General features: G+C 44.0%; 1 protein-coding gene across 1 annotated transcript in view; it reads left to right on the plus strand.

Moving 5' to 3' along the window:
* Positions 1 to 15: 15 nt before the first annotated feature.
* Rat1 (5'-3' exoribonuclease 2 Rat1) overlaps positions 16 to 26570 on the plus strand; it is a 129047-nt gene continuing 102492 nt past the window's right edge. Inside the window, exons 1-7 of the mRNA XM_075698882.1 lie at positions 16 to 167; positions 8263 to 8344; positions 11401 to 11528; positions 14475 to 14586; positions 18751 to 18924; positions 23211 to 23373; positions 26372 to 26422. Of these exons, the coding sequence (XP_075554997.1) occupies positions 8270 to 8344; positions 11401 to 11528; positions 14475 to 14586; positions 18751 to 18924; positions 23211 to 23373; positions 26372 to 26422 (703 nt within the window). The 5' untranslated portion in view covers positions 16 to 167; positions 8263 to 8269. The remainder of the gene's footprint in view (positions 168 to 8262; positions 8345 to 11400; positions 11529 to 14474; positions 14587 to 18750; positions 18925 to 23210; positions 23374 to 26371; positions 26423 to 26570) is intronic.

Raw genomic sequence — 26570 nt, forward strand, 5'->3', positions numbered from 1 at the left:
TCGGTATCGGTGATAGCAGCTCATTGGCTTGTTCCCGTTCCACCACAATGTCCGCCACCGCGTTTCCTTAGCGGGGGTCTAGCGTTGTTTACGGTAATGCCAGTGGAGTAAGTTTGGAGAGGATTGCTTGTAGAGACTCTGAGGATCAGAACTCCCACCGTAGCGAGGTAAGAGCTGTGAACCGATGTAAGCATTGTAGCTAATGCGCTTTTTTTCGTGCTCCTCTAAAACCGCGCGTGGACCCTCGCAAGCGGTTGCATTTGTAAGCAACTCGTGTGCACTTTTTAGACCCTGTTTTCTCGCGAAAACAAATTGAACAGCTTTGGAAATAGCATCTCGAACACTTTAGGTATCTGAGCTAATAGTGCTGAGATTCGTTTGTTCTCTGCAAATTTCGTGACGCTTCAGAAGACGTCGCGTCACCCCGGGAGCTGTCAGTTGTTTACGTGCAACCGGAGTTCAAGAACCGATAATCATTTGAGAACTATGTTTCGCTTCATATGTAGGCTCGAGCCGTTTTGCGTGCTTCATCCTGCTATGTTGACAGTGGCGCAACCTCTGAACTCTTCGTGTATCTTGGTCTAAAATATGTTGCCTCGCTTACTCGTGCAGTTGTTGGGATCCGGTGATTGTGCTTACCTGCGTCACCTGCGCTTTGCACTACGAGGCAGTGACAACTTCTTTCGCGTTACGCAGTCCTAAAGCTTCGGTGCCGAAGGCCACTCAAAGAACTACGCAATGTCGCGCGTGTGATAGCTTCGCAGTGGTTTAGAACGTCTCCAAGTGAGCCAGCCCCCCCCTGCATAAGTGCCTTGTTGGGGAGCATCTGGTCCTGTGTTCTTCCTCTTCCCTGCTTTGTGTTCGCTTTTTAAAATCCAAAAGTGAGGGCGCATGGGTAGATACCAAGTGTATGGAGACCAAGCGAAGTAGTGCCAGAAGCGAATCCATTAGTATTTTCAAAACTTAAGCACGGCTTTTCTGCATTGATGTAAAAGGATGTTCACATTTTCCTTTCACGATGTTAGCAAGTTTTTCATTACATTGCACATTACGGGACACGTTTTAGTGAAGGCTGTTTCACATGCTGCGACTGCAACGACGAAAATCGGTGCTGTCGCACGCGTCGCAATGCGATTTTTAGAGGGCTCATTTCACATGATTGCGATTTCAACAATGCGACTGGTGCGACGCCCAGGGTTGCTTACAGCCAGGTTTCGCGGCACACGCTGCATAATTACTTTATTGTAGTGAATAAAACGGTTACACTATAATATTATTGACTCATCTTGATTAGAAGCAAATAATATGTACGTTTACTAATTTAAAACCGTTAGTTAAGATTTGTCTTGGAGTGCGCGACGGCGGTTTCTGTAGATCAGTGCAACATCGCGCACGTAAACAGCTGTTCGCAGGTGGTTCAGCAATTCTTTATTCTATGGTTCAGCGCTGTGTGTTGTCTTATCTACCTTCTATGACCGTTTCGTTTTGCCTGCGCTACAACAATCTACAAGATGGCCTACCGACAAGTTCATATAGCTGCCCTCACCGTATATGCAGTATTCGGAGTTCGGCTGCACGAAGTTGTCGTGTCAGCCCAACAAGATCCTCGCGCTACCCGTGCTCGGCGTCAGCTTTTGGAGAAATGATGCGTGTACAATGCCCGTCATTGCGCATATGTGGTGCCTGCTCCTAGCCATATTCTTACGCCAAACGCATCAAGAAGCACCAACCCGAACGCCCGCGTGTGCCCCTGAACGAAGCCTCAAACGATCTGTGTGATTACGACGTGGAATGAAAATTGTGTTGTGAAATTCAACCTTAGCGCTAGCCTGGTTCGTCCATCGCCGTGCTTGCGCTGCGAATATATATATGGGAGCCCTCTATAAATATTTCTAAAGGCGCAAAAGCCGACGAATCAAATGTTTCGAGCAGTTACCGTCACTTTTGTAGAAACCTGTACGTTGTAACATAGCATTCTAAAAGACACACTTCTCGTCCACTTTGTTGTCCCGTGTCTCGCGCTGGTACTATACTCGGAACTTCTAACAAGAAGACCATATCAATACGCGCTATCCATAATGCAGGATCGTGGGCCCACGGCAGGCGCACTTGCCGTAGAATTTTTCAGCTTTCTGCTCAGCCTCGCACGCCTCTCACGGTTAGCCTGTTCTGTGGAAATAAATATTATTATCAATGTTATTAGATATTATAGTTTCTTCACTGTAATTTATAGCAATCTTCCAGATTTCTTAAGATAGTCATGCATTTAACCTGTATTAGATCAACATTGTTACGACATGCTTATGGGAGTAATTTCAAACTAGATTGCTCAGCCAGAGAAAGTACAAATGCAAGCCTCCATGTTTATTCCAATTTGGTATTCCTAAACAGATTATATTGGCAGAATTTTGTGTCTGCTTGCATTTCCTGCAATTCGATGTTCAGAGCTGGAAAAACTGATTCCTTTTCTTGCTGTCGAAAGGCTGCTTCAATGTCGATAGCAAGCTATAATTATTAATTTCGAAAGTGTTAAGCAATGACTATATGTCTAAGCTTATCAATGCATTTTTGTTCCACGAACACAATCAAGTTTTCTCTCCATCTCATTGACAGCCATGGAATGAAACCGTTCACTTTCATAAGTATCAGGATGCAAACATTCTGGAGTTTGTCCTGAGCATTTGTCTGCATCCTATAGTGTGCATGTTTGTATCAAGTTATGGTGTTACAATCTATAGTAATTAACTATAGTGCAACAGAAATACGATGGACAGGAACGAAGTGAACACACAGAGCACTTCGTTCTTGTCTGTTGTCAATCTGTTGCACTTTAGTTAATAATGATTACACACAAAGTCATCTAGTTTTCAGTTATTATGTCGGGCTTATAAGCCTGCTTGTGTCCTGGAATATCTGCACGGTTATGTATCCTGTAATTTAATTTCTGGCCATGTGCTTGCAAGTCGCGTGTCAATCTCCTGATTTTCCTGACAATCTTGTGTGATGTGCAGGCCCAAATAGTTTCTAGTGAATCCATGCAGGGTGTTGTGCAGGGTGTAATCTGCACTACAAGTGCTGCTTTGATTGCTTTCAGTTCAGCTTTTCTAGGTGTAGGATGACCTGGAATGGTACTCACTTATATAGGGTTTAGCTTTATGTAGTGTCATACTACTGTTACACTGCTATTGCCATGCCATATGTGCCTTATGTTTGCTTGCATCTTCATGATTAGCAACCTCCTCTGTGTGTTTGGCAGTTGCATATAGTCTCCTGGCTTAATTGTTTGCCCCCATATTCCACGGTATGGGCCTGTTGTGTTTCAAGTTCAGGCACTCCCGAGGTTGTGTTTCTGAAGGGAGGGGTAGTCGTCTTTGCATCTCATATGCTAGCTGGCATAGTATCTTGGGACGAGGTTCTGAGCTCTTGAGACAAAGAATTTGTGCTGCAGGCTGCAACTCTACTGTCTAGGTGCTTGTTCGTTAGCTCTTTCTCATAGAGGTCTTCAAGCATGGTAAAGTTGGAAAGACCTGTTATTACTACCCGATGCCTGTATTCGACGAGTTGTCTTTTTTGTGTGCTGCTGGTAATTCATACCGTACCATACCTTGGACACAAGCACAGCATCTGCGATTTTCTATAGTATCCACTTGTCCACCCCCATTATTTCGAGATTATTCTTTTCACCAGGTGTGGAAGTTGCGTCCAGGCATTGCATAATTGTTTCACCCACGTGCTGGCTCTGCCGTCATGGGCTTACACTGGCTGAGGATTTGTGGATGTTGTCTTGTGGGCATACTTGTCCAGCTATGTGGATCACAATGTGCAATCTGGGGCAGTTCTTGATTCTAGTCTTTCTTTTTTTTTCGACGTTGATATGAGCTGACTTATCAGAAAGCGAGAGGCCAGACCGGCCAAGAAAGTCTGAAGTGTTGTCGAGGGCTTGTTGCATCATTCTTGATTTCTGCATAAGATAGCTTTCCCATAGACTGTAATACACCATAGGCTGTAGTGTTTCTTGTAGTATGCCCGTGTTGTTGCTATGTGTGGGCCAAATGTACCTCCAACTCTCACCTGGAATTTTCTGCCTTTCAGAAAGTTACTGTTTAAGTGCTCTACCAAAAATGTTTTTGCTCATCGTTCCTCTTATTAGAGCAGCATGAGGTACTCCTGTTAAAAGCCTCTTAACTCTCTTCATTCTTTCATAAGCGGTATTACACAATGTCCTGCAATAAAGTTCCTGCTGCTTATGGCCCACTCATATCTGCCAGAAGGGACAACTCTTGAAAAAGGTTTTCTTTGTGCTATGTGTGCGACGTATATGTAGTATGAGCATTCATGCCTTGATATTATACATCTGTAGAACCAGCTTCCTGACAGAGTACTTGCTATACCTGATCATGCTTATTTGTGCAGTGCTGTTGAACAATACATATTGATGCAATGAATATTTACACACTCGAATTATCACGAAACATGGTTGTTTTAGAATTCTGCCCTTTGCTTTCTATTGGTGTTAGATTTTGCATAAGCATGCCCCCCTATGCAATAGTATATTGAAGTGTAAGGGTTCAATAAAAGGTGATGAACTAAATCTAAGTGCAAGAGCTTTTTTTTTCACCTATGACTCCCATTGAAATGCGACTTCCATGGCTGGCAAAACAACCCCTCGCCTTGTGTTAGCAGCAGAATGCTATAGCCACAGTGGCAGGTGAACAAATTGAAGAACAATATTTCTGTCTATAATTTTTTTTCTTGCCTGTATGTAAGTAAAGTTTGGAATAAGTTTGTCATTGCAAAAAAGCCCAGTTTGTGTTATTTTATTGAATAAACCACATATTGTGTATAGTTGAAATGCAGAAATTTGTTCTAAAATCCTCGGGTGATATATGTTCTTGCAAGTAGCATGGTATTTCATTATTTATAAAGATAGTAATCGCAGCGGATATCGTTATATGGTTTTACACACTAATATATGTGATCATAAACTTATTAGAAACTTACTAGAAACATGTAAGGCATGAATGTTTCTGCACACTTGATCAGCCGTGAACGTGCAAGAAATGCTTGTACTGGCTGACTTCACTGCACAGTTTTACTTTTCTTCAGCGTGTCGTTTTATACTGTTTTATCCCCACAAGAACAGGCCATTTGCCTGCTTTTCGCATTGTTGCACGAGTTCTACATAATTGTGCAGGAGGGTACGTTGTCACTGTGCCATTATAGCAAGCAATTTACTTAATCTACTAGCTGTACAGTTAAGTACCTTGCAGAGCATGTGTTCATACAGATGCAGTAAGGATACAAAGTCCGCAACATAGTCAATGTTTATTGGTTTCTGTGCAAGAAAAAAAAAATATCCAGAGAAGAGGTGCAACTTAACGTGCATGTAATGTTTTATTCAAGCCACGGATTTAATGCTATCGTAGCAAATTCATTACGATAGCCTACACTTTCGCTCTGTCAAATTTAATAAGAGGCAAGATAAGCTTTCAAGATGCATCGGGAAATTCATGCTTGAAAACCGACAAGAAAATGCAACTGAACGGTACCGCGTTCAGCGCAACGTTGAAACTTCGGGTACTTTGCTGTCTTGTCATTTGCCCTTGCCAAGTTTGAAGTAATTCAAGCTGCTTTGTAAGCGCGATTTCTGCATGCTACTCAGCAAAAGAAAATTGTGACGACCTCGTCGTCTGCTGGGGTTCGAACACCTCCTAGCACTGAGAACTCCCAAAGGCGTACGAAGCAAACGTGAAAATGCACTTCATTTGCTGTGTAGCGTGTCAACAAACGCATAGCAATTGGAGAATGCAATCTGCGGTACAAGTTTTTTATTCTCCCTTCGCGTACGTACCGAATTCGACGATCCACCTCTCCGTGCATTGCACTTGTCGTGCGAGACGCCATTTTCCAAAACAAACCGGCGGAATAGCTCCGTTGACAGCTCTCCGCGCAATTTCGACGGAAAATCGCAGCGATCGGTGCGACGGTGCGACTGTGCGACCAACCGGTTGGTCGCAGCCGAAAATCGGGGGGTCGGCACTGCGACAGCGATTTTCATCGCAAACGACGGAAATCGCACTTCCGGTGCGACGAAAATCGCATCATGTGAAACAGGCTTGAAGCATTATGAAGGAATACGCAGTTTGTTCACATACTTGAGACTCCTGTGTGCATATGCGTTCAGCTACTATCAGAATGAAGTTTAAAGAGGGCATTCGTGTGGGCCAGTTTGCACCTGACTGGGATCGGGACTGAAGCTATAATAAACATAATCTGCGGCACTAGCAAAACAAAACTCGCTAGTTGTAGGGGTCACAGCTGATACAAAATAATGTTGCATTTCAGCATATTTAGGTTTAATCTGAAAGGAGCACACTATTCCAGCCTGCACAAACAACACCCACTGTGGAATTTCATGTACGAGGGAAATTTTAGTGCCGATGATTGCGGTTTAGCCGGAGAAGTCTGGTTCTCTGAACAATCGTTACATTGTATTATACATTTTGTCTTGATAAACATCATTCATTCACCCAGAATGTAGCATGCTGTACTACATAATTTGTCATGCATTATTTGTCTGCTGTTGCCACTGATGGGGGGAGGGAGCTATAGCATCGTTGCGTAAATTTTATGTTTGAATGCACAAAATTAACGATGTGAAGTATTATAAATATGTTTGAATTTCTGAATCATCACTATTTGATTTGAGGACTGAATTGTACGGAAAATTTATTTGTTATTCAAAAGTTTTGAATATTTCTGACCTCTATCCCAAAAGATAATTTGATTCCCTCCCTTTTGGTGTCCGTGGTTCCATTTTGTCTTAGCTTTCCACTGCAGCCATTGTGTTTGGCTAAGTTATTACCCCTGCGATCCAGCTTTACTTTTATGTTTTGCTCAGTGCCCATTGATTCATTATTTGTTCATTTGATCAGTGTTTTAACTTGGCCCTATTCAGAAGTTCCAAGTGCTCTTGTGTATGTCAAACATTTAGTTTAACTTCAGTATTAGATAATTATAATGAGCACATTCAACATATTGCACATTCAACTTCGTCGAGTTGGTAGAAAGCAGTTTTGCCATCATTTTATCCTTACGTAATTAGCATTCTTATCTTACATCTGCATTACCAAAACACAACCAGAAACAGCAGTCTTGGTTGCACCGTCTTACGGAGCTGCATTAATACAGAATAGATTATAAACGTTCCTGTGCGGCTTGAACTTTTATATTTAGGAAAGGGTAAAATAAAAACAAGAAAACAGGTTGGGAAAATTATGTTGTATTTTGAACCATTTTGCACCACATAAGCAGAGCACAGCCATGGACCAGTATACCAATGAATGATTTGTAAAAATGCTGTTGTCCATGTGCAAACACGAGTGCTCTCTGTATGGTTAGGTATGAAAGCATACAAACAACCCGTGCAGGCCTAGCATACCTTTTTGTGATGGTTTTGATCATGCTCTTTTCATGGAAATGCTGGCTGGTTCTGTTGCATGTAGATGTACAAGTTGCTTCTCCGGCAAACGGAGCACGAGTACATTTTGGTTTTCGTCTGAGAGGAGGTATCCGGTGAGGAAAGAAGCATGTTACGAGAGATGCCATGATGGTGCACAATTTTTCGCTACCTCGGTACTCCAGTTTTCCAGGAGGTGTGAAAGACATTGCACACACAAGATGGTGCATGTATGGAGTCGTCTTTCATAGGTCCTATCCTCCTAAAGCTGTGCAATGCAACTTGCCTTTGACAAAAATGACATGGCAGAAATATTTCCATCTGGTATGAGGGGACCATTATCGACCTGCTAAGTCAGTTGCAGCGTGAAAGCCCCCTTCCAGAGATCTCGTGTTAGCCTTGTCATCCATCAACTGACTCCTTCCTATGCCTGCAAACTATCCTAAGCTCATTGCTACTGATGGCACGAGTTGGTTTGCGGGCCTTCATCTCATATTTTCTAAAGCTTTTTGGAGGTGTTTTCGAAATATTTTAAAAGTTTTGTTGAAAGATATTTTTTCGTGTCATTGCTGCTGACATGCAAAGGAACTGTTTATAGAGCACTGGACCACTGTACATGCCTGCCACCTGTTGTTTTCTTTAGCACATAATTTAGGTTTAACTAGTTACACTTGAGATTATAGGGTGTTTTTGTTGCACCTGCACTGTTAAGTGTAACAGTTGTTACAGGTATGACTCTCAGGGTACATTTCTTACACTGTGTGAGATTTACTTCTTGTCGTATTTTTTTTTTACCTTTACAGGTAAAACATGGGAGTCCCAGCCTTCTTCAGATGGCTGAGTAGAAAGTATCCATCCATAGTTGCCCACTGCGTTGAAGAAAAGGTAAGTTGGGCTCCAAGAAGTAGAAAAGGAGGAGGGGGGTAGCAAATGCAAAGCTTGTCAGTTTTTTGCCAGCTTCAGTGAGTATGACAAGAACGCCCTTTCTTTTTTTATAGAACACCGAACATACAGTTGTCATTTGTGAAACAAAGTAAGCAAAGCACATTACCAGCCAGAACACTTGACGGTAAACTCACTGGTCGATCAGGAGCAGGATTTTCTTGCTCTGCGGTGGCAAATCCGGTTTCCACTGGTTGATAAGGAGCAGGAATTATTGTTCTGCAGGGGCGAATCTAGTTTCCACTGATTGATCTTGAGCGAGGTCACATGTTTCGGATCAACTTGCTCTGCGCCGGATTGTTCTCACTTCCTGCGCCACTGAAGCATGGATTCGGGGGAAAATAGGTTACATCACTTCTGTCTTTATGTGAAATCGGTACGCAACAGTGTGCCTGCTATAGAGCAGTGATCTTGATTGTCATGTAAAGTTAAGCACCATTTCCAGAGCCGCTTTGTGTTACATGTGCAGAATAACTTCTGGTATGATGCCCCGCGAAAAATGTTCACTGTCAGCTGGCAGATTTGGATTGATGACATTGGAGCGCTCGCTTCTGGATTTTGGTGGCTGCTCCAGATCGACCAGTGGACAGCTCCATAAGACAAATGTGGAAACCTGTTTTCTTAGCGGCCGAACTATACAGCTGTGTACTACATCAATGGAAAACTAAGCAAATGTCTCTGTGAATTGTTCTGCTGCAGAGACTGTTGACTGTTCGAAGAATTCAATTTGAATCAGAGTTGACGCATCTGCTGTAGCTGATTTCACAGGGGCATACCAATTGCATGTGTCAACTAATATTATTTTCACAGCAGAAGTTCTCTTCAACATAGTCTAAGTTTTACCATCTAACAGAGTTCAATCAACATTCATGCAATCTTGGATAACATTCAAAGAAGCTTCTTACATATCATCATCCTAATTAGGTCCTTTGCGATGCAGTGGCGTCTCACAGAGATCCATGACTCCTTTTGCACTACATCATCTGAACCCGTCGTGTACTTGAAAGTTTTCTGTTCTCGTCATTTTATCTGATTATCTGCCTGCCTTGACTGCACTTTCCTGTTTGTTATATCTAAGTTGCTTTATGTTCCACTAGATCTGTAAAGATCACTAGAAATCGAGCAGTGAGTTCTGACTTAAAGCAGTCGCTTTCTGCCAAGCTGACCATTTGGACCGGTCACGTTGGGACCAACTTGGTTGCGAGACCTCTTCGAGTTGGCAATGTAAATCAGCCCTAATAATTCAGTACAACCTCTGCCTGTAAAACCACGCTTCATCCCGCCTCTCTTTGTGCCTCCATGCTCCAAACCATAGTTCCCAAAAGATGCCATGTACTTTAGCTTGAGGCCAAAACTCATTTCTCTATTGAAATACATGTAAAGTGCTCAAATGCTTTATTGTGACAACCGCTGGACTGACTTAAAGGAAATTTCTTGCTTTTGAGAGAGAAAGTTAAATTCTAGTGAGTACAGGAAGCAGAATATTGATTTAGGATCTGGAATTTGTTACAAGAATTGCCAAAAATTAGTAAGTTTAAAAATAGAAGCATGAAGTTTAAAGACGCATAACTCTGCAAAAGAAAGAAAGATATTGCAATCCTATAAGCACTTCATCTCTTTCTATAGACAATCTATATAGACAAATATAGACCACGTTTACAAGTTTTTGCAAAAGTCTTGCTCATAAACTAGTGGTATAGTTCTGAATGATGTAAAATTAAAGCGCTTATGTTGGCTTTATAAGTATTATTAGGGGCAATTTACAGAATTGCAATATTGTTATTTATTGTAGAATTATAGTTGTAAACTTATGCTGGAACTTTTAGAAAGAATTGACAGCGTAAATACAATATATGCTTGTTAATGTCACTAGATTTTACCTTTTTCTTTTAAATGCAACAAATTTCGTCGAAATCAGTGCGAAATCAGCCAAGTAGAACAGTTTCTCTCCATCCCTGTGTATTTAGCTAAAGGAAGTTCGTGTTTACGACGATGCTCAGGTAAAAAGGAGCAAAAGACATTGGCTGGCACATCTATACAAGTTCTCCTAGAGTTCGACATTGGTATATGTATTCACGACCGCATCCTCACGGTACACATGACTGGTTGATTTTTAGTGGTTTGTTACGTAAAAACCTCAGAATCTAATTTAAGTATTTCGAGCGATGTGGAGTGCTCTGGCAGCATGCTTTGCATTCAGCTGCTTGGTTTCGCCTGCTTGGAACATGTTTGCCTGTTTCATACGAAGCTCGGCACTCCAGCTTGGAGCTTCTGGAGGTGCCCTCACCTTCTAGCTGGGAGCAGAACCGAGATGTTACAGAATTCCGGTCACGCATCCCCTCCGATTGCTCTGGGAGCAGCTGAACGTGCAGCTCGGGCATAACTTGCCATGACTGCGGTCTTGAGAAGGTTCCACATTTCTGCAAACCGAGCAGGAGTGCAGTAAGGACCATTTGAAGGTACCATTAGGACGTCAACAACTATATGGTATCAGCTCCTTTAGTCCTACCCATGCTGCTGCCTTCGTGTCTGCCTACCGAAACATTATCGAAATGCTTTCGAATCTGCCGGGATTGCGGTGATTTATGCGAACTTTTGAGCTACAGACCTCGGAGTTTAGGTTTGATTCTCTGCCATGGTGGTTGCATTCCTGTAGGAGTGGGAGTCAACGACACGTCATCATTCAGTGAATGGCTGTGTAAATACCAGAAAGCAAGAAAAAAAGTTTGGGAAGTTAAAAAACATTGTGAGTGCTAAAATACGAATACTTACTTCACCAGACAAATTCCAGTTGATTGAATGATGATGAAGGGAAGCATATTAAGACAAATTATGTCACAATGCAGTCATGTACTTTTAGGCTTACGCATGCATTAAAAAAACCTTGACGCACTGCATTGTGGCTTCAGTCTCTGCCTGTTTGTAGCTCTTGAATGTAAAATTCTGTTAAAAGATCGGGATCACATTATGTTGATGCTCTTGCTTTTTTAAAATTTTAGCCGCAGGTTGTCGATGGCGTCAGGATCCCGGTAGACACAACAAAGCCGAATCCAAATGATGTAGAATTCGACAACTTGTACTTGGACATGAATGGAATTATACATCCCTGTTGTCATCCGGAAAACAAGTAAGTTACATTTGTCATTTTTTTTTGAGGTGGGGGGACAATCAGAAACAGAGTCGGAACCTCCATAGTGCCCTTTACCCTGGCTTCACTGTCTTCCAACTGTCCTGAATATTCCCTAAGGTTTACGAATTTGAGCGTGATCTGCGATATTACGAATGTTTTGTAAAGCTTTTAGAAAAGTGTGCCTAAATACTGTTTGCATAAACATTTCACCTTTTAGTCTCCAACCATATGCTTGAAAGTCTTGGGATTGTCAATGGGTGCCAGAGAGGTAAATGCTTCGCACAAGCTCATTCAGACAAGTGCCGGTAGCAGGTGAAATCGTCAGCAGCAGGATCACTGAAACAGTCAATGCAATCTAAAGACCACGAGTTGCATGTAAATTTGTGCTGTTGCAGGTAGTACACTGGTGCTTGTGTACAGCATTTAAAGGTAAATCATTGTTAATAAAGGTGGGCATGTATCCTACAAAATGTGTGAATTGGGGACAAATAAAAAATCAGGGCTGTTCTCCCCTTCCCACCTTCCAGTATTGTGGTCAATGCTCTTCTGGCCAATGTTGCTTAGTGGCTATGATGCTGGGCTTCTAAGCACGAGGTTGCGGTGTCAAATCCCGGCCACGGTGACTGCACTTTGACGGGGGTGAAATGTGAAAATACCCGTGTGCTTAGATTTGGGTGCACGTTAAAGAACCCCAAGTGGTCCAAATTATTCCAGAGTCCCTAACTACGGCATGCCTCACAATCAGATTGGGGTTGTGGCACGTAAAGCACCATAATTCAATTCAGCTTCATTTGGTTCTTTGTGTCGGTTGTTATTGCGTGGGATGCATTACGGCACGGCAGCATCGCACATAACTAGCACGCGAAGAGCCTCTGCTGACAGCAAGTAGCTTGAGTGCAAACAACAGATTGGCACCGCAGCTCATGCAAAGAACTGCAGGCGCCTTTCACGCCAACCACTACCCTCCGATGTGTTGCCAGAAAGCCTGCCACCTGTTTCTTCGATGCTGCAGAGTTCGATATGTCAGTTTCATGTTTGACCAAATTCGGTATGTAAAGTCTAAAATAAACGTAATTTCTCTGGGGGATTTGACAGTTGCTCGAAATAAGCAGCAATTTGTTCTGCCCATGTTTGATGCAACAAGGTGGAACTTTAGTTTTGCTCTCAGGCTAAAAGGAGCACAGCACGATTACAACCGACAATACACTGAAACATTTTTATAGGCAGAGCTTCGAAACTCTACGTATATTTATAACATAGATATGCAAGAGCAGGGTGTCTGAGTCCACCACTGAAAACTAGGAAAACCTGGAGTTTTTGTAGTTTTTAGGGGGAAATAGGGAATTGCCGCCCTTGTTGCCTTGAATTAGGGAAATTACGTAGGTACACACTATAAGAAAAAAAGGACTAAAAGGGGTAGGGAGGTTAGTCCTTTTGGGGACTCACTGATTTGCCACAACCATTAGTCCTTTTGGGGACTAACTGACATGGGATGAACTGTTACTCCCCATGTGCTTACGCCTTCGAGGACTAACAGTTGCCCTTTTCCGACGCTCCTCAAGGGAGTAACGGTAATTCATTCCGATGCTCTGCAAAGGTGGAATTAATGAAATTAGTCATTTATACCCTAATAAAAAATTACTGAGCTAAAAAAAAGAAACTTGCCCCGAGAGCAGGATTCGGACGCATGTCCTCTCGCTCACAAGTCAGGTAGTCTAACCACTTCACCACGGTGGTCGGTTGACAGCACCGGATATTCAGACAGGGTTAAGCATTGGAACGCAAGTGCGGCAATGTAAAAGAGACTTGGCATGCACATGCAATGCAGTGAGAGTCTAACATTGAGTGTACTTGCAACCATAAGCGACTGCGAAAAGAAATCAGCCCGAGTATTGTTAGTCATTTAAATTGAGGCACTACGTGTAGCGAGCTCAAACGGGGCACCTAAGACGACAGAGAAGGACAATTTCTGTCACTTAGCATGTCCCGTTTGAGCTACACATTGCTTCAGTTAAGTCCGTAATCTCGTTGGAACAGAAGGCACTTAGGTACTATTGACCAAGAAAATCTAGCCATCTATCAATGACTTGCACGTTTAATGTGTATCGCTCACTTGTGGTGTGTGCACGAAGGGCATGGCTCTTCACGTTCCAGTTTTAAGTTTCACCCAATTTTCTCACGAGGAGGCAAGGTGCTGCTTTGCATGTAGTTAAATAGACAGTGCACGAACTTCGAACTATTCACTATTTATAGACAATACCGTTTTCGGCGCATCACTCCATGACGCGGACGAAAACAGCGAACTGCATGGGGAGTAACTGTTGTCGTTCATCCTCCCGTTGCTCTCTTTCCGACTAGGGACTAAACACTTACTCTCTGAAATTTGCACACGGCACGAACATTCATGCAGTTAGTCCTTTGAAGGACGAAAGCGCCCTTTTTAGGACTAATGGCCCAGTTACTCCCGTTTTCCCCGCGATTTTTCTTAGAGTGCAGTTGCAGTGGTTATGGCAAAACCTAGTCGTGTGCTAGAAGGAAGCAAAGTGTTTGACTGAACATATGCAATCTGCAAAAAATGATGTACTTGCATGCTTTGCTAGGGTATGCTTGGCCAAGTGGTTGGAGTATCACGAAACACAGGATTCGGTCAAATGTGGCAGTATGTTCCACCTGACTGGTAGGTTACTGGCAGCAGTTGATAATTATGGGCTGGCATAGTAACTTTGTAAGCTATAGACCACCTTTAACTGTCTCGCGCCTGAAACTCCAGTGTCATAGAATACCAGTGAATTTTCATAGAGACACTTGGGGAAAACTTAGAAAAATTGGGGAATTTGAAGATGTCAACGTAGCAGGCACTCTGAAGAGCATTTTAGTTGTTGGATAATTGCATTTTTACTGCTTCCTAACATTCACTGTCTTGTTTTTTTTTTTTCTCTACAGGCCAGCTCCGAAAAATGAAGATGAGATGATGGTAGCCATCTTTGAATACATTGACCGCATCTTCAGCGTGGTTCGGCCCCGGCGACTGCTCTATATGGCCATTGACGGAGTGGTGAGTCCCGTTTGGCACCTCGTGAATTGTAGTCTTGGAGAAATTTGATTAATGTGCGACATTTCCCGGAGTGCCAAATTAGGCTGATCTGTTTGGGGATAGCATGGCAAAAAAATGCCAGGCATCAAGACAGACAAGAGCTGATGGTAAAGAGGGAGCGCTTGCACAGAAGCTGAAGCTTGTTCTGTTGTCTGTGCCGTCCATTATGTGCTAATTAAACACGATTGGTACTTCTATGCTTTAGCTCGAGTAGTTTGTGCAAGTGTGAAATTACTGGGTGTTTGATCTTTTGGGTCACAAGGATGCACTGCAAAATTTGAGGAATGCCATATAGGAGGGGTCAGGTTTGACTGCTTGGTCAGCATTGGTCCTGTGTGCTCCCTGTTTCTTGCATATGCAAATGTTTCACTGGTTTTTCGTCTTAGTTGATGATGTGACTACCCGATGATCCTTAAGGGCCAACTGCCACGAAATTTCACGTTTGCTAAATTGGCTCTAAATGAGTAGTACATATACCCTAAAAATAATCTTTGCAAATGTGCAGGGCTCATAACTGTCTCATTTTCTTATTAGTAGTCTCTAAATATCACCCAAGCAGATGACGCGTGCACGTGGCAGTTAGAAAATGTGACGCAGCTCCCGACATGTTGCCTCTAGGGTTTGAAGTTGCTGGCGCTGGTAATTTCTGCGCTCATGCCAAGAAGCTGCGCTGGTTTTCAACGTTCTAGGTCATGCATCACTTCCGGCAAACAAATTGCAGGGCTTCTTTACTTTCTTTCATTTCAGTTTCATTATCAAAAACGTCTATTTTTCAAGCTTTTCACGATGGATCCATTTGTGTTTCAAACGTAAAATTTTGCACAGAGGCTGCTTCATTTGCACGCTATCTGAAACTAAGCTTGTTATGTGGTCTAAAATTTTGTTGCAGCTAGCTTTAGAGGGGAGAGGCATGTTGAAAAGTTGCATTTTTTATGGAAGCTTTTTGGTCACATGCTTCTGTTATCTCTGAAAGATTTACTCAATATTCAAGCTAGAAATTAATAAAGAATGCATTTTTGTGACTTATGGAAAAAATTGCAAATTTATGTGCACGTACATAAGCCATTTCTGAGTGCTTGCTGTACACACTTGAAGCGGCACCCACCATCACGATCAATTGAATGAGGTTGCCTCTCTTTTTTTCATCCTTGTCTTTTCTGCCGACAGGAAACTACAAAAATAACATATTTTAATAGAGCAAAAAAATTTTATTAGTGGCTTAATCTTTATTATGTTTAGGGCACATATCTAAAAAAATATAGAAAAAGCTTTCTCAAGTAGCCTCTGCCTGCATCAGAGTACGCCTGCTGCAGCTGGGTACCACACCTGCTGAGCAGCAGAGTACAATGCCCACTGAGCAAATGCATTTGATAAATGTTGGTTAAAGAGTTTCATGTGCATTCCATAATAGCTTCACCACAATAGAGCAGCATTGTGCAACAAAGCACACACAGTTATTGCGGTCAGGGGAAGTGAGAATTTGTGCTAGCTCAAAGTGTAAACTGTGTGTCATTATTTAGTATACTTTGGCTGCGTCTCCAGGACACCAAAGGGGCAACGGGGCACCAATGCTGGAACCTGGACTGTTCCATAACTTGGGGGCTTGCTGAGGTCTCTGCGTGCCAAGGGTCTATATAATGTTCAGCTCTTCGTGATATCGGTCACCCAATTTGTTTTAGAGTGCAGCTGTCAGGTGCCTGCTACTGCGTTAAATGACGGCACGCCTCGTAACTGAGCGAACGAGCACAGCAAAGGATGAAAAAGCGAACGCAGAGCACATGGGTGATGAAAGTTGGCACTAGCGAAGAGGGCGAAAGAAGGAGGCTACAGTGAAAGCATGAGGTGAGAAGTAGAGGAGGAGGAAATGGCGAAAGGGTGAAGAGGAAAGCAGAGTGCTGCACGGGACTATGAGATGGCGTTGCAGTACAGTAGAACCTCGTTCGTACGTTTTGGGAAAAAGCGCGTGGAAAAACGTACTAACCGGGAAAATGTACGTTCCGAAGTAACTAAACAAACATGACGCTCAACTATTGTTGACGTCTACGTAATGGGATGCGTCACGCAGATCGTTGTGGCACGACCCGCCGACGCACGTCGAGCTGGTAATGCTCCTGCGGCCCAAGATGCATTTTGTTGTCTTCCTATTACGTGGTGGTGGTTTTAAGTGGGCAACGGGAAACCGAAACGAAATGGAGCTCGCGGGCCGTCACGTTTCCGAAGCGAAACGTGACGGCCACATTGTGCCACCTGCAGCAGGGAATGGCGACGTGTTTGGATTATCGCCTACTAGAAGCATGCAGCATGCTGCTAATGGCACTGTAAATAGCACTGTACCAATGCCACGTGCTGTAAAACAGATGCACGAAGATGCTTATCGTAATAGCTTTGGCAGCGATAGCTGTGAATGTGGCCTGCGACATTTGCTAGTACTGGAATAAGAAACTGTGCGTGCCATCATTTTCACGCGAGACGAACGGCTATATACTGTTTCCGATCGTGCGCGCAGCTGTGAATGCCGCATGTGATGACCCCGGAGAAGATTTGCTCGAACCGAAGTGAGAAACTGAGTGCGAGTCGGCGTTTTCATGTGAGATGGGCGGGAGAGTATTGTGGCGAAGCTGCTGCAGCGGGCAGCTGTATACGTACTGGTCTCCATCACGCGCACTCTAGCGTACCATTTGTTGAATGCTGTCAAATGCTACGCGAACGACTCTTGAAGACATACCAAGCAGTCTGCACAAAGCAAATATTCTTAAGCAGATGCCCCATTTCATTCCTTTTATCACTTTCCGCACTTTCATTACAAAAAATAGCTACAACCAAACTTGCCTCGGCTTTAATATTTGTAGGCATCATAATGGTTTTGGTCAACATCAAAAAAAGCGCCTTTTGATTCTTCTGGTCTGCACTCTTGGCCACGCAACAAATAGCGAGCGGCGGCGATAGTGGCCACGTTTACACTGATATGTTAGAAGTGTACCCTATTCATACACCGACACTTGCAATGCAGCTAAGATATTTGCCCACCCTTAGCAGAAATGTGCCGTATTAGGATAGCAGTGAAGACAAATGCCGCAGTTTCCACAGCATGCCCACCATGTGTTTCTATGTCACTCAATGTGGACATGGCTACGTTATTGTTGCAAACTTGTCAATATTAACAATATTATTCATTATTTATACGGAAGAAACTGTTTCAATGCGCGTAATGTACTCACAAGAAGAAAAATCGCGTTCGGCACGTTCCGCCGACCGCCATTTTTGTTTTGGTGTCCTGCACTGGCAGTGGCAACCGCCTGCTTGTTGACCCGTTATCATCCTGCAGCAAATGCGAGATGAAAAAAAGAAAATGTTTCTTTTCGCGGGAAATTTAACCCGCGTAATGATCGCACCCCTGAATTTGCGTCAATTTTTTTTACAAGAAAGTGCTATCATTATGCGAGTAAATACGGTATGTTTTCAGACCAGTAGAGCAACTTGTCCAGAAATATACTGTAGCAGGGTTTGGGTATGGGCAAATTGGTATTCCGTTGTAAACATCACTTACAGCGCATACATAAACAGAGGGACGAAATAACGACGAAGATCACTGAAGGTGACTTGGTTAGTAAGCCGTCAACTGCATTAACAGATAAAGAACTCAACCACATTAACAGATAAAGAACTTGCTTTTCTGAGGTCGCACATGAACACTCGTTCATCTTAAGGAGGCGGTCATGGATCCCTTGAATTTTGAATGCGTACTCGGGCTGACTTCTTGCTTTGGAGGGGCAGCTTTTGTCTTGGTGCCTTGGTATGTATGCTTGTTATTCAAAATAAAGATCAGTTGAAGTCAGTGCTTGTCTCCGTCGTTCTTTTGGTCCCTCTGTCTATGTACACGCTGTAAGTGATGTTTACAATTGTCCAGAAAGGCAGTGGTTCCGGGTTTGATTGAAGTCCCAGGACGAACCTTTTTTCAACTTGAAAGCTTTCTTTCTGTGAAACCTCTCTGGGTTTCCTTTGTAGCTTCATGCCCCTGTCATGTCGGTGACAAATTTTCTCCTTGTGTGTGTTCTCACCAAACTATAATAATTTGAGTTCGAGCTCTCATTGCAGTGCTCGTTTGTCCTCTTTATTAACACACAGGCTCCGCGGGCAAAGATGAACCAGCAGCGCTCTCGCCGTTTCCGGGCTTCCAAGGAGTCTGCCGAGAAGGTCGAGGAGATGAGCCGCATCCGTGCCGAGCTGCGGGATCGTGGAGTGCCCCTGCCACCAGAGAAGGACAAGAGCGAGCACTTTGACAGCAATTGCATCACACCGGTAATGAGTTGCCTCTGATCAGTCCCATTGCAGAACAGTGTGCAGATTTGTCCTTTTTCAAACCTGAGCTAACTGCAGTGCACCATAAAACTACTGACATTTGTGCGTTTCCCAGCACTTGTGCTTGCTGCTACCATTTCAGTGGTTTTTGAATGTTTTAGGGTTCAGTGGTAACCCTAAATTTGTAGTTACTGCGACAAATTTCTCAGCTTCGTTGGACTTTTTTTTTTTTTTTTTCACAGATGCCCATAATACTCGAGTACGAATGAATGAAATAGGGATCGTTCCGATAGTTCAGTGTGATTTTTTTTTTGGACTGCCTGATGATTTGGACATTTTTACGGTGCTATCCGGGACCGAAAGATCAGTCAGAGCTGTATACATTGGTGGTTGCCAGAGGTCACGTGAGCAAACACAACCGGTGACCAAGGTGCGACTTGCCATGACCGATGCTCACACTAGTGAGCATGGCCTTCAAGTTGCTGCCCGCAAGTACCTCACTCTCTCGGTTAAAATTCTCCCATATTATTTACTTTAATTGTAAGTAGACAAGAATTTTCACCATCCAGAGAGATGCATGTGTGTTTGCATCTCCTCCTACGCACGTGCTTGCTTCTAATTAGCTTTTCACCTATTATTTTGGTGTCTCATGAGATATTTTGCCCACGATCTTGTTTCAATTTTATGCATTGCAGTCCACTTATAACGATACCGCATATAACGATATATCAGTTACAACAATGAGTTGACTTGCGAGTATCAACTTATGCATTAGGGCTATGAGAAAAAATAACCATATATAATGATATTTTTATTTGCTGAATATGGGATATAAGGATCGAAATTTTGCCTTCTGGATGGCATTTGCATGCAGAATAATCACAACATTTGCGTTGCTATGTTCCCCTTAAATGAGCAATGCAGAGATGGGGTGAAAAGATTCCCTCCATCATGGAGGAAGCCTACGTGAGTTCCTGTCTGCCGTCGTTACCGTGCAGCACGTCTCGCCTGCACGCTGGTTGTGAATGCCACGGAGAGCATCGCGAGTTGGTGCAGTATGCCAGAAGATGGCATCAGCTGCTTCACGTCCATGTCGCCTGCAGTCATGCTAAGAGAGAGAGGGAAAAAAAATGAAGCAGCCCCGAAGCAGGCGGACAGCCCAGTTAGTGGAAGATCGTGCCGACAAAGCACAAAGCTACGTTGCTTGCAACAATGCTGCAAATTTTGCAAGACTCAATGAAGTAGGAGCCCGCGCTAGAGTGCTGTGATTATGATGGCCGCAACCAGGGGCCACGCCAACCAGCAGAAAAGGCGGGCTTTGTACGCCAAGGCGAAACCCCTGCACGATAGTGAAACCAAGACATCGGAAGCCACTGATATTGCCAAGCTCCGGGAACACGTCGCTACTGACGATGAAACAGGTGGTGCTTCGATGGAGGAGTTTGTGAGTGCACATAGTGCTGCCTCATCCTGCGACAAGATAGCCGATGGGGCAATCTTTGCTGTGACAGGCGGTGGCATTGTGCGACAGAGGTGACGACACCAGCGGTAGTGACAACGAGATTGCCAATGGCCTGCCTTTGACACCGACCCCGATCAAGTTGCTAACTGATTTCATGCAAGCTAAATTATTGCCGCCAGTGTTTGCACAGTAGCTGGACGCGATGCACACCAGGGTTGTAAACCTGAAACTCCCATGAATGCATGTGTAGATTTCTGACTATTACAGTGCGATTAACACTATTTTATAGGTATAAATAGGTATAAATAGGTATAAATAGGGATATAAAGGTATATAGGTATAAATAAACATTTTATTTTTTACTGCCTACTTTGTACAACGTCCATTTTTAGCCCAAATGACAAATTGGCAAGTGACAAAAGGCAATCCACATATAGCGGTGATTGGTTATAAAGATCACATTTTTCGTTCTTGATATCGCTATAAGTGGACTGCACTGTAGTATGCAGTCGGCGACAAATTTTTGGATGCTGGATTTTTCGGACTTCCCCTGTAATTCTGAGGCCTTGCAGCACCGTCGTACTTATAGAGCCGATGTAAATGTGTCAAATTTTGGATACTGAAACCCTTAGGCATCCGATTTTCCAGACTTTTTGCTGTGACCACAGGTACGAAATGGCAATGATCGAAGCCACCGCTGCTGCCATTTCGATTATCCTGCTGCCTCAAGGCAGTGCTCTTGCACATTGATCCGCTGACAGCTGTAACCACCACTGCGGCAATGCTAGGCCTACCTGTTTCGACATTCGCTACCATGCTTCCTGCTGGGCCCGTATTCTGAAACGTTTGCCTTCTGCGAAACTATCGCCTTGGCCACGCCTCTGCCAATGGCGTGCGCTGATTGGCTGTTTTAGCAAAACTGGAAAATAAACAGCGCCATTTAGTAGTTCTGGCCTACGTCATATTAACGTCATGGCGCGGATGGGTGCTCTCGACATATATTAATTAAACGAATACGTCTTCTTGCATTCAGTTGATGGTGGAGTGTGGCAGAGATAAGAAAGGTCGCAGTTTATAGTAGCCTTTTTGGTGGCGTCTTACACACATTGTTTTGCAGTGATATTTGTTGATTCATATAAAATAAAACATTTAAATTTATTTTGCCTAAAGTGGCCGTAACCGACCGTAGTCAGTGCACAGAACCCATTCTGCAGCCACAGACCCGCCGTGAATGCTCAGTGGCTATGGTGTTGGGCTGCTGAGCACAACGTCGCGGGATCGAATCCTGGCCACAGCGGCCGCATTTCGATGGGGGCGAAATGCGAAAACACCTGTGTACTTAGATTTAGGTGCACGTTAGAGAACCCCAGGTGGTAGAAATTTCCGGAGTCCTGCACTACGGTCTGCCTCACAATCAGAAAGTGGTTTTGGTACGTAAAACCCCATAATGAAATGAATGACTGCAGCCACTACACTCGGAAACAACACACCTGAGCCGCTCTGCACTCGCACGTTGCACTCTCTCATGTGATGTGAAGCGTTCGAGAGCGCGTGTTGGTAGTGCATGCTGATGTCGTGGGTAAGCAGTCGCTTGATTTATTGAATGTAACTATCGCGGAAGGCGAACGTTTCAGAATACGGCTCGCATTTGGTGCCATGTTGTCTATTGAAATAATTCACCGCTCTCGGCAATGGTGCTGACTTCGCCTTTGTCATCGTTGCCGATGGCTTTGAAGTGCAGAAAGCACGGCAAGGGTTCAAGCAGTGCATAATGCTGGTTCCTACAGTCAGTTTCGCCGCAATACAGTTCTTTTACGTGGTGAAGCATATGTTATGTATTGCACTGAAGCATATCAAGAGCGGAAGGGGACCACTTTTACGGGACACAGTTTGTATTCCTCAATTATACATGTGTGCACCCTCCGTTTCCTGTCACATTATGAACACTGATACACCTAATAAGTGTGCTGGCAGGCCTTCAGAGCTATTTCGGATGTGTCCATGGCGATTTGAGCCCTCGGGGACAGTAAAAGGCATTAATTTTTTCAGACGTTTTTGTGGCCCCTAGGGAGTCATAATAATTGGACATTGACTAATATAATCACCAACAGAACAATACTTCTGACTTTCACTGCTGCAGGCATTACACTACAGCACGACAGAGTTAAAGCAAACATGAAAGAACTTTAGTAACGCCCCGAGTGAGAACCAACATTTATCGCTAAATTTTTTCCAAGAATGAATTGGAATGGAACTCACTCCACAATGATGTGACGCACATACCTGACAACTCTCCCGATTTGTCTGGGAGACTCCCAAACATGCTCCTTAATTATAAATGTGTGCATACGCACTCTCCTGTCACAGTACACGCACCCAAGATGTCTAATAACTGTGCTAGCTGTGCTATTCAGGGCTGCTTCTGACGTTGCTATTATGCCGCCACCCCCCCCAAAGAAGAAAGGGACAATTTTTGTTCCTTTGTCATTGTCCCTCCCTCCACCTCTTTCCTAATCACGTATTCAGACATCCGGTGCCTTTGTGGCTTCGGTTGCAGAGCTGAAAAATCGAGCAGTGAGCAACCGCTCCAAAACAGTCACTTCCTTGAAATATTGTTTTCAGGAATTATATTCGGGAATATTAGTTTGCAACCTCCATGACTTGCTGGTATGAATGCACCCTAAATGTGTTCTAGATTGCAAGTAATTTCTCAGCACAGTGCGAGCCGGAGTATTTAATTTAGATGGTCATGATTAATGGCAGCAGCTCTTCGCTGTCCAATTCACTCCGAGTACCTCCAGTGTGCCCTTTTCTTTTAATGCAGGGAACGCCATTCATGGATCGCCTGGCTAAGTGCCTCCATTACTACATCCACGACCGGCTGAACAATGACCCAGGCTGGCAGAACATTGAGGTCATCCTCTCCGACGCCAATGTGCCTGGCGAGGGGGAGCATAAGATCATGGACTTCATTCGAAGACAGAGAGGTGGGCTTGTTTGGTTCTTGCGCACCTGTGTGGCGTTGTGTGTGCTTGCACACGTGTGTCGGCCATACATATGTGGACCTAACGTGTCCCTGCATGTAACCTGCATCACTAGTTGCAACCCTTTAGAAAAGTGAAAAGGAAAAAAAAATCCACCGCTGTAATTTGTGCAAGTGACCACTTGCATCAATGTTCAAGCCTTTACAAGAATAGTCGGACACCATTGAATCCTAATTTCTTTACTTATGCTATGAACAATGCTTCGAGCCCTCGACTCCCCGATATGTTGAGAGAATCCCGCATGATCTTAATTCTCTGTTCTTGAAAACATTGAGAACTGTGTAGCTGGTCGAAAACCTCCTGGAAACTCCTGGGTAACGCTGAGGAGCTCTCCTGCAATTTGAAGATGCAAGCAGCTTGCAAGCCGCAGTATATGACGTATGCGCTCTGCCACGCCATCCACTAGTTGGCAGAACATGCAAAACATTATATTTTATGAGTTTGCATTTTCTAGTAGCACAATTCATTTCTCTTTCTTTCTTTGTGCATTTGTTTCATGAACCCACCAATCTTGTAGACTGTACAGGCAGTTCAAAGCAAGGGTGCGCCACACTTATCATGTATCCTTGAACATAATTTCCTCATTGCCGTTTGCTTTTTAACTCTCACTCTCTGACTTGCATTTTTTTTTTCCCCCACGTGTTGGTTCATTTCATGCTATGAAGAGCTGGTTCCTCATCTGGGCTTTCGTCAGAGCCAGCATTCACCAGTAAATAAATTTCTTCATTTGTCAAAGTGCATACAGGCCTACCAAGTTGACTTGCCATGGCTGCACTGGCCAGAAAAAGTGACAGCAACTAAGCATAAGAAGCCAACAAACAAAGACACCAAGGACAACATAGGAGAAATTACTTGCACTTACTAACTGAATTAAAGAAATGATAAATTAATGGCAATGAAAGTGGATAAAAGAACAACCTGCCGCAGGTGGGGAACGATCCCATGTCTTTGCATTGTGTATGCGCACGCGTAGTGCAACTTGAAATATTGCGAAAATTTGTGACTTGCGTAGCCATGAAAAATTAGGCACACCACCATAGATATCCCTAGATATCTATGGGCCTAGGGATATCCGTAGAATATCCCTGGGTGGCTGTGATTGCACATGATTACAAGTTCACACCAGCCCTATCGGGTCTGAAAAAATGGAAACTACACAAATTGGCTCTGTAAGGGCCAGCTTGCATCGACGTCTTGTGCCACAACGATTTGTGTCAGGTGGTCACATCAGAACTGCTCGCAAAAAGGCCTCGCTCGGAAGAAGCTGCTGGCCCAGGCTGATTCTGCGGAGCACCAACGTAAGCTCACCGAAGCCACAAGAACAACAATGTGATTCTTGGGCCACTCGTGCCCCGCCAGCTCGGGGCAAGTCGGCGTATCATGCTGCAATGATTACGAATTGCTTCACATTACGTAGGTGTCAACTAGATTCAACTATGCCGAATTTTGTTGTGACTTTGGATCGTATGTTTTCCTGGTTGGTACAGTCGAACCCAACTATATTGAACCTCTTTACATTGAATTATTCTACATATAGTGCAATTCCTATTCACTGTATAGTTACAATGAGTATATGTAGCAAAAATTAACACTTACATAGAACAAAAATAGCAGCAACACCCGATATGTTGAACATCAAGCGGTGGAAAAGTACCCCCAGAAGTTGGCTTTCCCTCGCGGTAGTGGGGAAACCCGGCGGTGCGCTTCCATCCAACCGCTCTCCCTACCGTGACTGCGCTGCCTTGGGCTGCTCGGGCGAGCTGTCGACACCCCCCTGCAAGAAATGATCTTGGCCCGCCCGCAGCGCTTGCTCAGACACCCAGTCAGAGGCTCTTGTGCTCCCGTCGTGCAAGATTGCGAAAGTGCGAGTTTTGGTGCTGTTTTTCTGGTTCATTGTGTTTGCGCCTTGTGGGCCTTCTCCCGCGGTGTTGCTGTGATGAAGCGGCAGAATTCTCCTTTCGTCGTGAAGCTCGAAATCGTAAATTGGGTCGAACGCGATGAGAAGTCGCATGCCCCCACAGCGTGCAAAATTCCGAGGAGCACTCTCGGCACAGTTAGGGCTAAAGCAGCCAAACTCGCGACCCGATTCCCGTGGTGCCCGTGGCGCCCGACGCGTATCCACGGCCATGTACCAGTAGTTCTTCATACGTGCTTTTCCGCATGCTCGGTGATGACTAAATTCTAATGTATGCAACGAAGCCGTTGCCAGTGTTGTTGAAGTTTGGTGCGAGCCGTCAGAATTTCCGGAAGCTGTTGACGAATGAACGCTGGACGAGTTTGTGAGTGCAGATGATGGTGTCGCGACTGCCGGAGAGCCTGAAAACGAAGGCTACATCGCCGACATCGTACCGAGCACAAATGAAGTGGGCACAATGAGGAAAGCAACGACGGTCCTTTGCCCACATCCTCCGAAGTGATTGGTGCACTCGCACTAGTCTGGTGCTTCTGTGCGAATGCGGAAGGTTGCGGCCTCAGCTGCTCAGACTCCTTTTGACAATGTGGGGAAGTGCATGCGTCACAGGCAGCGAAATTGCACAAGCAGAAGAAAATGCAGGGCTAATTTATGTGAAACTAAGCTAGTTTCTTCAATGAAGTGATTTTATTAATGGTATGTGCTTTTATGACATCCAATTATTTAGCAGGCTTATAGCAAATTATGCTCTATATCGAACTGATAGGCTTTTTTTTGCGAGTTCGATATAGCTGGGTTCGACTGTATGTGTTTTCCTGCATTTTTTTTTTTTAATGCGTGAACTAGGTTTTACTGTACTCTAGAATTGCAGGGAGTGTGGGGAGGTAAGTCTCCTAAGTTACCTTGGAAGCGACATTGTAAGGGTTAAGAAGCACCTCTTTGATCTGTCTGTTTGTTCGCTGAAGGGAACAAAATAGATTTCTACTGGTGGGAACGAAAGTTATTGTTTTCTTTCTTGCTCTCGTGCAGCTAACCCCAAGCATGACCCAAACACACATCACTGTCTCTGTGGAGCAGATGGTAAGTTGCAGCTGTGAATGAATTGTATTGGACTTTATTGATACGTGTCTTCTGGAAATGGCTACAGTGAAACCTCGTTAAACCGTAGTTGGCCGGAGCTCGGGAAAGGTACGTACTAAACGGTAGTACTGTTTAACCGAATAGCATG

Source organism: Dermacentor variabilis, chromosome 7, assembly GCF_050947875.1.
Source record: "Dermacentor variabilis isolate Ectoservices chromosome 7, ASM5094787v1, whole genome shotgun sequence".
In the NCBI taxonomy this organism is placed as follows: Eukaryota; Metazoa; Arthropoda; class Arachnida; order Ixodida; family Ixodidae; genus Dermacentor; species Dermacentor variabilis.